Source organism: Ochotona princeps, chromosome X (assembly GCF_030435755.1).
Source record: "Ochotona princeps isolate mOchPri1 chromosome X, mOchPri1.hap1, whole genome shotgun sequence".
Classification (NCBI taxonomy): Eukaryota; Metazoa; Chordata; class Mammalia; order Lagomorpha; family Ochotonidae; genus Ochotona; species Ochotona princeps.
Genome location: NC_080865.1, coordinates 38,493,562 through 38,505,680, shown reverse-complemented (window position 1 = coordinate 38,505,680; position 12,119 = coordinate 38,493,562). Strand labels below are relative to the sequence as shown.

At 41.8% G+C, this 12,119-nt stretch overlaps 1 protein-coding gene across 5 annotated transcripts in view; it reads right to left on the bottom strand.

The window, feature by feature from the left end:
• Nucleotides 1-12,119, bottom strand: part of ARHGEF9 (Cdc42 guanine nucleotide exchange factor 9) — a 312,355-nt gene that overhangs the window by 167,606 nt on the left and 132,630 nt on the right. The window contains exon 1 of one of the 5 annotated variants that reach the window (XM_004595193.3): nt 5,790-6,249. The exons of 3 other annotated variants lie outside the window; for them this stretch is intronic. In XM_004595193.3, coding sequence (XP_004595250.1) covers nt 5,790-5,819 — 30 coding nt within the window. In that variant the 5' untranslated portion in view covers nt 5,820-6,249. Of the gene's footprint in view, nt 1-5,789; nt 6,250-12,119 lie in introns of those variants that run through there. One more of the 5 variants, XM_036497941.2, reaches the window with a different exon arrangement.

Here is a 12,119-nt window from a genome sequence, read left to right as displayed (position 1 = left end):
TAGTCATTTCTTTTCTCCATTCTATACCCAAATGCTACTCCATTTTGCATTCTTTACTTTAATAAAGAATACCACGATCCATTTTCTCTCAGGAGATGACTCATTGGGAGTATATGAGCATTTGGCATATTAGTTCAGATGTGGGTTGGGATGTCCAAATCCCAGATCAGAGGGACTAGGTCAGAATTTATGCTCCATTTCCAAATCAGCTTCTTATTAATGAGAATCCAAGGAAGCAGGAATTGGTGGGGTGGCTCAAGTACTTGGGGGCCCCTGCTACCTACATGAGAAATATGGACTGAATTTGGGTCTCTGGTTTTGGGCCTGACTCAGCTGCTACTGTTGTGTGCATTTGCGAAGTGTCTTGAATGAATAAATAAAAAGAAACCTTATCCCAATAATTTTAAGTGTGCACATTGCCAGTCAGTTTAAATGACTATATCTCCTATGCAGCTGAGAGGAATCATGTGACTCAGTTTTCCAATGAGATATAAATAGGTATATTACATAAGACTTCTGATAATCTTCTTAAAAATAAAGAGACAGTCCTTTCTCTCGTTGTTGGCTCCTCCATAATGAGAATGTTAATAGACTCTCTGGAGCTTCAGTATCCACCTTGGACCATGAAGATTTTCAGTAAAATACAAGAGATAACGGAGCAGAGAAGTCCCTAAAGGTTTTTCAGAGTTGCCATTATCAGTCAAAACATGTGTATCTCCTAACATGTTATCAGAAACAATAAAATTTGTGTTTTTACCAGTGTAGACAAATCTCTATTATTTATAGCTCAAGCAAATAAACTACAAAATTTATCAGTTGGCCACTCCATCTTCCCTGTGCAAGAACTTGGCTCACAGTTCTATATTTTTCTAAAAAGCACTGGTATAAAAAAGGATGGGGCAATGGGGGAAAAAAAACCGAATGAAAACAATAATGCACTGTCTCTATAGCTTTCTTTTAAACAGTGAAAGTAGCAGCAGGTATTTGAGCTAGCAGTTAAGACATCACTTGGATGCACGTACCCTGTACTGGAGTACCCTAAGTCCACTTCTACTGGTTTCAGCTTCATTGTTGAGTCCCTGGCACCCATGTGGGAGACCCAGATTAGGTTCCTGGCTCCAAGATCCAGTCTTAGCCCCAGTTTTAGTACATACTTGGGTGGAAGTTTTTATCTTTTTCTCTCTCCTTCCCCCTCAAATTTATGACATAAATATATATTTTTAAAATTATACTTGAAGTCAATGGGTTTTTTATTATCATTATGCACCAGCCATTTTAAAGAATATCAGTGATACAAAATCCCTACCTGAGAAAACCTTCAGTTGGTCAAAATTCAAAACACTTGTGGTTACTACTGAGTTTTAATAATATATATGAAGCTTCAAATTGGTGTTTTTCACTATTTATCCTTTAATCAGCACTGTATGCCACATAAAATTTGACTTAGAGAACTCTGAGTTACATGTTTGGCTCTGATAACACAGACTTAACAAGATAGGCTAGCTACCTTTAACTGTGTTTAAGTTCAGATTCACTCAAGGTAGCTTTGGGTACAATTCCATAATCTCTCTGGTCCTAAATGTTTCTGCATTTAAAAAGTAGATTTAAAGTAAGCAATAGTAGCATGGTGATGATAAAGAAAAAAAGAAATGGTTGTGTCACTATTAAATATGATCAATTAGAGATAGGTTTACGTGTGTGTGTGTGCACTTAAAATCTGAAACAGCAAATGGGACCTGTTCTTATCAGTAAATGGGACCAGTATTGTGACCCAGCAGAGTAAGCCACTGCTTCAAATTTTGGCTTCCCATATTGGAGCAATGGCTCTAATCCTGGCTATTCCATTTCTGATCCTGCTCCCTGCCAAGGCACCTGGGAAGGCAACAGAAGATGGCATGAGTATTTGGGTTTTTGGCACTCATGTGGGAGACCCACATGGAGTTCTAGGCTGCAGCTTCAGCCTGACCCAGAGTGGGCTGTTGCAATCACTTGGGTAGTGAACCAGCAGCTGGAAGATCTTTTTCTGTCACTTCCTCTCTGTCACCCTCCCTTTTCAAATAGACAAACCTTTGAAAAGAAATCTGAAATAGTGAAACAATGCAAATCAAAGGTATAATATTTCTATGCAATGAGTAAGTACAATTTTATTTGGTATATGAACAAGTTTCTGAATTTGGATATGTTCAAAATGTGAAGGTATTATTATTTTTATTGATAATTATTTGAAAATTAAGGAAACAAGAAAATAATTATTGGTACTGATTCTTAAAGAAAACATTTCTGTCATAAAAAATTCAAATGTTATTGATTACAGATATCACATAGGCTATATGCTAGTTTGTTCAGTCTCCAAAATACAAATAACAAAATCTTTTTCCAGAATCTCACAAATCAGGTAACTAATTAAATGGTAGTCAATACTAATTAAATGGTAATCCATATAGAGCAAACCCTTACTTAGCCCTACCAGTGTCCAAGAGCCCAAAGTAGATCATTCACCCATTGACTCAGATACGAAATGTTCTTGTAGGCGTATATCCACCCCATCTGTGTGCTTTTTAGCCCTACTCTCAGCCATCTGAGAGTCTATGGAGATGATCAGAAAGAAGAAACAGCCATTTATAGATAATTCTAGGCATACCTCTTTCATGTAGATCATCTGCACAATCATCACCCTAGACCAATCACCATCGCCTCTAATCAGGACTATTTAAGAGTCTCCTCCTATCTTTGGTCTTGCCCCACTATATTATGCTAACATTTAAGACCTACAATGTCCATCAGTTTTTTAAAATCTTCTAGTGACTTCCCAAATCGCTCAGGTAAAAATGCCTTATAAAAACTGTCCTCTTGCTTTGTCACTTACCTCATTTCCCATTCTTTTACTTACTAATTCTTTACGCCTAGGACATAGGGTTCTCTGCTACTCTTAACACAAACCTAATAGTGTTTACTGCTGGATGTTCCTTATGCCTAAAATCCACATGGAGCTTGTTCCTTCATTTTCTTCAAATCTCTGCTCAAATGTCCCTTAACCAGACAGACTTGGACCAATCTGGATGTTACACTTTCCCATTCCCTATCTCTCTGCTCTTTTAACAAGTTTTTCCTTTTCTTAGTATCTATTGACATGTTATGTGACTGTTGAGTCCCCCAACACCTAAATTGTATATTCCATGAGAATGAAAAATTTTATCTGTTTACTACTCTTAAATCAGTTCCTAATCACAGCAGATACTCAATATTTTGTTGATTAATTAATTACTGCAATAGTGCCCGTAAGATGGCTCATACCCATTTTCAAGATGAGAATACTGAACACAAAATAGGCTTGACAATTGCAAAAGTTTCAGAACTGAAAAGTATAAAAACGTCCCTCAAAATGAGACTCATGACTTAGAGAAGCGCATTCTTTCTCCTCTAGGCACACTGCACACTCCAGAATAATTTGGACAATGCAGGCAGAGGTATAAATAAACACATTGAACCATGTGCCATCCGAAGTGAACTCACGGTTTAACATCTTCTACCTACCAAGACATTTATTCTGTGAAATCTCAAGCAGTGTTTTCTGTTCAAGGACTTTGATTTACGTGCAACACTTTGAAATAAACTACAGAATTCAAATGTTCTCAAAATAAACCTCACTGTTATAAAAAGCACACTCAGAATTTCAGGTGCTTTGCAAGTGAAAAAAAGAAGCAACAGCTGTTTCACTGGTCACATTATAAAATAGTGGCTAGTAGATATTTCCTGTTGTTTTCATATTGAGCCGCTGGTTAACTAGTATTAAACATTTACTTCTAGGAATCTTAAGCCTGGAAGTAACTTTGGTGTTTATTAATGGCCTCATTTTCAAGGTGAGGCATCTGAAGCCCAAAGCATTCTCATCAGTTATCAGCAGAGCTAAGTCTAGAGGTTTCCTGTCTCCTAGGCTAGCACACAGTTTACTATTTTTAGCTTTTCAGTTTTATCAAATGGCTAAATAAATGCTTTCATTGTCTAATATTCAGTACCTCGGTACCTAAAAATATTATATTTTCCCCATAGATCAATTTTTAATTACATAGTGCCCACAAAATGTCTGCTACTCTCGTCTCTCTCACACGCAACTGGCAAAACTTCAAATTTCTCTATTAATTGCATCTGCTCTAAGTAGGTAGCTTTTGGGCCCCTATATTTGGAAGAGAAGGTGAGTCTCACTTAGGTTAAGTTGCCAGAAATGCCAAGACTGGCACTGAATTCATGGCATTAGTTCATATTGAAGAAAGTCATTTCCCAAGATCATAGCTCGTTGTTCCTTTGTCTCTTTCAGCATCATTTGAACAGATGACTCTGTGGAGCAGTGGGAAAGAACAGTGACAGAGAGTCCAAGGACTCTAGTACCACACTCTGATTTACCTCCAAGCAGTTTGTGTCTCTGGGGAAGTCTTTCTCACTTTCTATGGCTTTCCTAGTTACAGGACAGGGACTCTCAGGTCTTTACCTGCTCTGACCTTTTCTGCCTCTACAAACATTTGATGGAGCCACAGTGGAACCCTGGGGGAACGGGGAGTCTGAGAAGAAGGGCCATATAAGTATATAAACTGTACGCCTTTAAGAATCACTGAAACAGTGATCGCAAGGTAATCCTGAGGAAGGCAAGCGGACAGCGTCTCTGAATACAGTTTTAGCCCAATCCAGATTCCTGCCTCCCATACAGAATGGGAGCAAACAAACAAAGGAATTAAATATCAAATATTGCCCAACTGCTTTAGGCTACCTTCTTTAAGCTACAGTTGTGGGTGGCAGTGCAGAAGTGTGAGCTGGCAATGCCATCAGTGCCTGTTGACCCAAGACAACTGCCCTCCAAGATCCTCTTGCCTATGCCTCCCAGCTGAGAACAAAGTCATGGTGGTCTCCCACATCCCAGAGCACGTGACAGGGTGTGAAGTGCCCCTGGCTGAGTCAGAGAGGCATCAGGATGCAGCCACCACTTCCTCTCTGCAAAGGGAAGTCATTCCAAGGTCTCCAGGTAGAAGTGGAAGTACCATGGCATAAAATAAACTGTTGGATGATGATACTAAATACACACATGCACACACACACACACGCACAAGCACACACTCAATGGGAGGGAAGGAGGAGCTTTGCTAGCTGAATGTAACCCAGACCTAGTTCCAGGACCAGGATTTCTGTAGCTGTTCTCTACTGGACTAAGTCCCAAGTGTGAACAGGGTGACCCCAGCTCAGACAAGCAGGAGTCACCGAGATCCCTCATGAAGCTTCCCCCAAGAGTGACTTCATGCCCTCATGCCCTGGGGCTGGCCAAAACTAAGGGGTACACACACCCAGTTGGGGGGCTATGCAGCAGTTCCATAAGGGGCCCCACAATCCCAGGCTTTGTGATCATCCCCACCCCCCACCTCTAAATCTCCTGTCTGCTCTCCTGCTTCCTTCCAGTTTCACTGTTCCCAGAAAGCCCTCTGCTACCCTGTTTGCTCTCTGGCCACCCAGATGACCCCTAAGCTACTCCTGAGTGCCTGATCTAGCCCATACCCCCATTCAACCTCAATCTCGAAGAGCAGTACAAATGCGAAGGGGGATGGGAGGGGGCTTTCCTGGGCAGGCGGGGGAGCAGGGGCTCCTAAAATGGCCACAGCAAGCTCACTGGTGTCTCAAGGACAGTGGCGGTGAGGGCGGTGGGCAGAAACAAGGGGGCTCGCTGTGATGTGGCTGGCTGGAAAGGCTGGAGGTGGGGCCGGGGGACTGAGGCTAAAGCAGGGGAAGCCAGGGCTACGTGCACTCACCATTCCAGATCCGCCCCTTATCCATTGCATGGTGGCCCTGAAGTCGGCTTCTCTGAGGCCCGGTGGCTGGCGCGGGTTGTCGCGGGCTGGCTAGGAGGGCTGGGATGGGGCGAGCGAGATCCCCAGCGCCCCCTTCCACTCCCCTCCTCCACAGCCCTACAGCCCAATCCCCTCCGCCCTGGACCTCGCCTTCAGTCAGGTTGTTCCATGCCAGGCAGCAGCTTCTGCCTCTCCGCGGTGCTGCTCCCGGGAGGTGGGGGTGGGGGGGGAGGCTTGGCCTGGAGAGGCGCTCGAGGGGGTGGGGAGGGTCCCAATGGACTGCGTTTGTCCCCACCAAGGTTTGAGAACTGAGGGTTGAGGTGCCGGGAGGGAATGGCACGGAGTAACCTCAGCCTGAGAGAAAGCAGCAGCCACCTCTGCCTGCCTCCCTGCTGTGCTGGAGTTAGATGCTGTTTATTGTGGGGCTTCTTAATTCTGTCAAGTCAGCAGAAAGTCCTCTCCAAAGTTGCTAGAGGTGTTGGGCCAATCTTCAGAATAATAAAATGCTGCCCTGGTGGGGCCATGCCAGTACTCAAGCTTCCCTCCCCCTACTCCATCCCTCCCTCTGCATACTCCCTGGGGTCTCCTCTCACAACGTGTGTTTTCTCTGGGGGCTCCCATCTGCATTACTTTCACTTCTCAGAACAACACCAGGAAGGCAGGCAGATTTCAGTTTTACAAATAAATAGATGGAGATTTGGAAGAGACAAAGGATTTTTCTAAGGTCACATTAAAAATAAATAAATAAAGCAAGCAAGCTCCAACTTTACCCTCAGTAGCTTTCCAAGCTTTTTTCTGCTCTAGTGTTCTCCCTCCCTGCCCCTCTCTCTCTTTTTCTCGCTCTCTCCCCCTCTTTCTCTACACACACACAAACACATACACACACACACACACACACACACACACACACACCAGGCTTCTCTCTCATACCTTCTGGAACATGAAAGATAGTTTGGTGATGGATAATTTTTCCTTCTGCTTATTTTGCTGAGAATGAATCAAATGTATACTTGCCAAACAGGTAAATGGAAAAACCTCCCACAGCTTCATGATTCCCTGACTCTGATCAAGGCAACCCAGGCTGGCATCTGAGAGTTGACCATAATAACTTTTGTGGGGTGGTCACTCAGAGTGTTAAATATTCCTTTTTATCAACATGAACACTGAAATTCAGATTGAGACTTCAGCTCAAAGCAGCACAGCCAAATAAATCAAGAATCCAAGGCTTTGCTCCTGACATAGGTAAGAATGAAATTGCAAACCAAGGTTTGCAGTAGCAGCAAGACTGAAATAAAGTAAGATATTAAAAGAAGTTCCTGAAAGTAATGAGTAAGAAGACATCATTGATATACTATACAATATGAATTTATTGCCCCCCTCTGCTTATCACTTCCTCTCCACTTTATTCAAGCCCTTTGTTTTGGACTGGGATAGTTAAAGATCAAAGCAGTTACCCAGACAGTGGACATGCCCAAGTAGAAGCTGAATGGCTCAAAAAACAAAGCAGTTTCATTGATGAGTATGGATACTGGAGATACAGGAGGTGTACAAGGAAAAGCTGAATGATCCTCTGGCAAAGGATTCCGGAATCAAATGGGAGCCTGGCCAGGGTGACCTTTCAACTTCCCCCCAAGTCTGGTAAACCGGTTCATCAGAGACTACACAGTTCTCACATTTCCACTTCTCTCATACTGAGTATCTTAGATGTACCTTTCCCTGCTAAACAACACAAACTGTGGAAAAGTCACAAAAGACACCCATTGTGAGACTGAAGGGGAGAATGGGAGGGGGGAGGGAATTTGGGGAAGGGGAAGGGAGACCCCAGTGCCAACTAAATTGTATCAAAAAAAAAACCAATAAAACAATGATTTTAAAAATTGTTAAGATTTTTTTTTAGTATTTGCTGATTTACTTATTTGAAAGGCAGAGTAACAAAGAAAGGAAAAGAGACAGAGAGATCTCCTATCTGCTGATTCACTCCCTAAATGTCTACTACTGCCAGGGCTGGGCCAGGCTGAAGCCAGGTACCAGGTATCAGGGTCTTCCACGTGTATGGTTAGCGCCCAAGCACTTGAGTCATCATCCAATGCTTTTCCAGAAGCATTAGCAGGAAGCCAGTCAGATCAGAAACAAAGCGTCCTGGACTCTGATATGGGATGTCAGCATCTCAAGTGGCAGCTTAATGTGATGTGCCACAATGCCAACTCCTGTCAGGAATCTTTAAGATCTGTCACTGGATTAATCATCTATCATCTATCATCTAACTGCTATAGCAACGTCATTTAACTCTCTTACAGTTGAAAATGATCTTTTTTTTCTCACTTCCTAGTTGTTGTTACAGGTTAACTTGTGTCCTCCGGAAAACTCATATGCTGAAGCCTTTTGTCAGATTCGTTCATTCATTCATTCATTCATTTGGAAGTGAGAGAGAGAGAGAGAGAGAGAATATCTTTCATCATCATGTTAATTCTCCAAATGGCTGCAAGGCGACACTTGCCAGGGCTGGGCCAGGCATCTCCTAGGAGGCTTCAGGGGCTCAAGCACTTTGATCATCTTTTGCTGCTCTTCTAAGCTCATTAGCAGGAAGCTGCATTAGGAGTGGAACATTCAGGATTCCAGCTGGTACCCACAAGGAATGCAGACATCTGCTACATCATGCCAGGCTTTAATTTTGTGGTTTGTTTTGCTTAAGTGGTAATAATGAGTTAGTTCCCTTAGTACCTTCCAAGAACAGACAAGAGCGTGCGGATTCAGGGTGGGATGATCGCGGACAGATATCTTTAACAATAGTGACTGGAACACAGGAGATGTCAATTGCTAAAATAATATTTTTGAGCCTCTATATCCCCAATGTTATGACAGATGCTTAGGGTTTAACTGAACATTGCTCGTTGACCTTAAAATCTACTTGGAGTGCAAGAGAAACATAATAAACAGGTACACAAACAAGAGAACTTGAGATTATTCTCTGAAGGATATAAATCAACTTATGTGATATAAACAGTCATAAGATCATAAACATGTATCACTTGTAAAAATAGGGTCCACCTTAAATCTTTTGAATTAAAAAGATTTAAACAGGGAATATAATACACTTGTAGAGCTAAGAAGCCAAATAGTGGACACTTAGGCAATTCAGCATTTGGCAACCACAAAATGCTTTTACTCTCAGGGATGGGTAGATAATGGGAAATGGTAATGTTGCCTGAGCTTAGAGGGGGATGCTATACAGAAGCAATAGCATAGTGTACAAAATCTGAATGGGGAGTGGTCGGATGGAAGTTGGAGCCATGAAAAAATGCTGCTACCACCAGAAAACATCATTCTGAAACAGGAGGTGGGCAAAATAACCTGGCTTCTCTTTTTCTCTTGCCTCCGGACATCCTATAAATGCTTCCTATTGGACAAAAGAAGAGGGCAAGTGAAAGAAACTAAGAAATGCAGTTTCAGAAGAGTATACAATAGACCTGAAGGCAAGCAGGCCAATATTATAGTTCACTGGAGACTTTCACAGAAGAATGGGTATTGATCCCAGATGCAAAATTAAACTGTGGAATCTATGTCTTCAGTATCTATTTGCCTAGGACCATGTAAGCAGTTAAAAGCAATGTAAGAAGGTTTTCAATTCCTGTTTTCACCACTCATGTCATGCATTTTTATTCTTGTAGCATGTTTGTTAACTTCACGTTGATGAAAATTTATTATTTTCACCCTGTTGTGGACTGTGCTCACTGGTTCTGTATTTTGCGGGATATAAAATGGAAGTGTAGAGGGGACTGATATGTTCAGATATGGAGACAAAGTGTTGTATGTCTCTATGCAAACAGATCAAGGATGGACTGCCAGTGAAAGAACTGAATGCATCCTAACTCTAAGATGATGGACTCTCTGACAATGTCCATGCCTACATTGTCAGGAAACACTTCAATAATAGCATGATAGACTTGTGCCTGATCATGAAGGACATCCATTATAAAGCTAGAGGGGAAGTAAAAGGGTGGGGGCACCTTGGTGAAGGGCACGGGCAACTCCAGAACCTATGGAACTATACCATAAAACCAAATAAAATATTTTTAAATGTAAAAAAAAAAGGCAATGTAACTTGTAGGTAAAGTTATAAGCTCTGGAGCCAAAACTGTACGGATTCAATTATCAGCTGTGACATTTGGGCAGGTTATTTAAAACTTTGCACCTCAACATTTTATATATAAATAGGGCCAGCAATGTTGTTATAAAGATTTGATTAATTCATCCAAAGACAGCACTTAACACATGACCTGGAAATCAACCAGCACTCAGGACAAGATTAGAGAAATATGAAACAAAAAAGGCGGGGGGGGGGGTGGAAATCCCAAAAACTCTTCATTCTAGGCTTCTCTCTTGCACTATTTAGTACGTAGCCTCACACCAGCTCTCCATTGGCAAAGGCCAACTTCTGCCAATTTGTGGACAACATTATGAGGAGAAAGAGAATGTTAACTGTGTCCAGTGTTCTGCGTCCTCTTTGAGTCCACAGGATTGAGCGAGCCCTTAATCAGGTTTCTGGAGGCAAAGGCATCAGTTCAAGCTGGCCCTTGTCTCCTATGCACGTATGTAAAACTCGGTCTGTGGCTAAATATACAATTGGTGGGTAGCTTGAAGGCAATGTCCAGCTTCTACAGGTTCTCCAATTTTGCAATGAATACACTGTGTTCTAAGAGTGGTAAATAATCATCACTCAGTAGATATCAGTTAGTGAAGGTCCTAAAAACATTCTCTTGTAAGGTGATCTCTGCCTCCAAAATAGCCCCAAGGAATTGAAGGAATTTCCAAAGTCACAAAGTTGGTGGCTAAGCTTTGATAAATATTCAAGCCCTTGATTCGTGATGATGAATTGAGTGCAACCATGAAAAAGTGTAAAAACGAAAAGTGCATGACTACTATAATAGTAGTAGTTGGGGCCTAAAGTTCATGTTTATATTATAACCTGTGTTGTATTAACTAATTAGTATGTAATTTATATGAGGGGTGTCTACAATGTATATTTTATGAAGAAAAACTATGCATGGATTCCAAATTTATTTGCATCAAAATAGATTCTTAAATTCCACTTTGCCACAAACTTTTTTTAAAGGTTTATTTATTCTTATTACAAATTATATATACAGAGATGAAGATCTTCTATCAGATGATTCACTCCCCAAGTGGCCACAACAGCTGAAGCTGAGCTGTTCCGAAGCCAGGAGCCAGGAGCTTCTGGGTCTCCCAATTGGGTGCAGGGTCCCAAGGCTTTGGGCCATCCTTGACTGCTTTCCCAGGCTACAATCAGGGAGCTGGATGGGAAGTGGGCCTGCTGGGATTAAAACTGGTGCCCATGTGAGATTTCGGTGAGTACAAGGTGAGGACAGCTAGGCTATCGCACCGGGCCCTTATCATTAACTTTTTGAGGTAGCTCTGTAAATTACTATCCATCCTGGTGCTAGTGTAAACATGTGGCAAACATGTAAAGTTGCCACCTGCAATGCTCACATCCCATATGGGCACCAGTCCATGTCCTGGCTATCCATTTCAGATCCCTGCTCATAGGCCTGGGAAAGAAGTGAGAAATAGTCCAAGTGTTTGGACCCCTGAATCCACTTGGGAGACCTGGAAGAAGCTCCTGGCTCCCAGCTTTAGCCTGGCTCAGCCCTGGCCATTATGGCCATCTGGAGAGTGAGCCAGCATATGGAAGATCTCTGTCTCTCCCTCTCTCTTCCGTAGTACTTTCAAAAAAATAAATACATGCAATCTCTTAACAATTACTAAAATAATCACTATCCATTCTGATTTGTTCATGAACTCATTAAATAAGTGAGGCTACTGTGTACTGGGCACAGCATGTTAGACAGTTTATGCCCTCATTTCTATTCAGTAAGTAAGAAAATAAAATATGCTAATATATGTATGACAACAGCTTTGAAAAAAGAAAGTAATGTGGGCCTGAGGAAGGGAAGAGACATTTTAGATAAGGAAGTCTTCTCCAGTTAAAGCTAAGGTCTAAAGACGTAAATGAAGTAATCAAGTAAGGGATACCGGAAAAAAATTCCAGGCACAGGAAACAGAAACTAGAGAAGCCCCAAAGATAGAAAAGATCTATAGTATTCCAAGAATGTGAAGTAAAGTATGACTGAAACCTAGTAAGAAAAAGGGAGAGTGGCAGAAGACAAATTTGGCAGAAGCTAGAACATCTTAAAGGCCATAGTCAGAGAATTTATATTTATTTTAAAAACAACAGGGAGATAGGAGAAAAAAAATAAAGGGATTTAGCTGGTA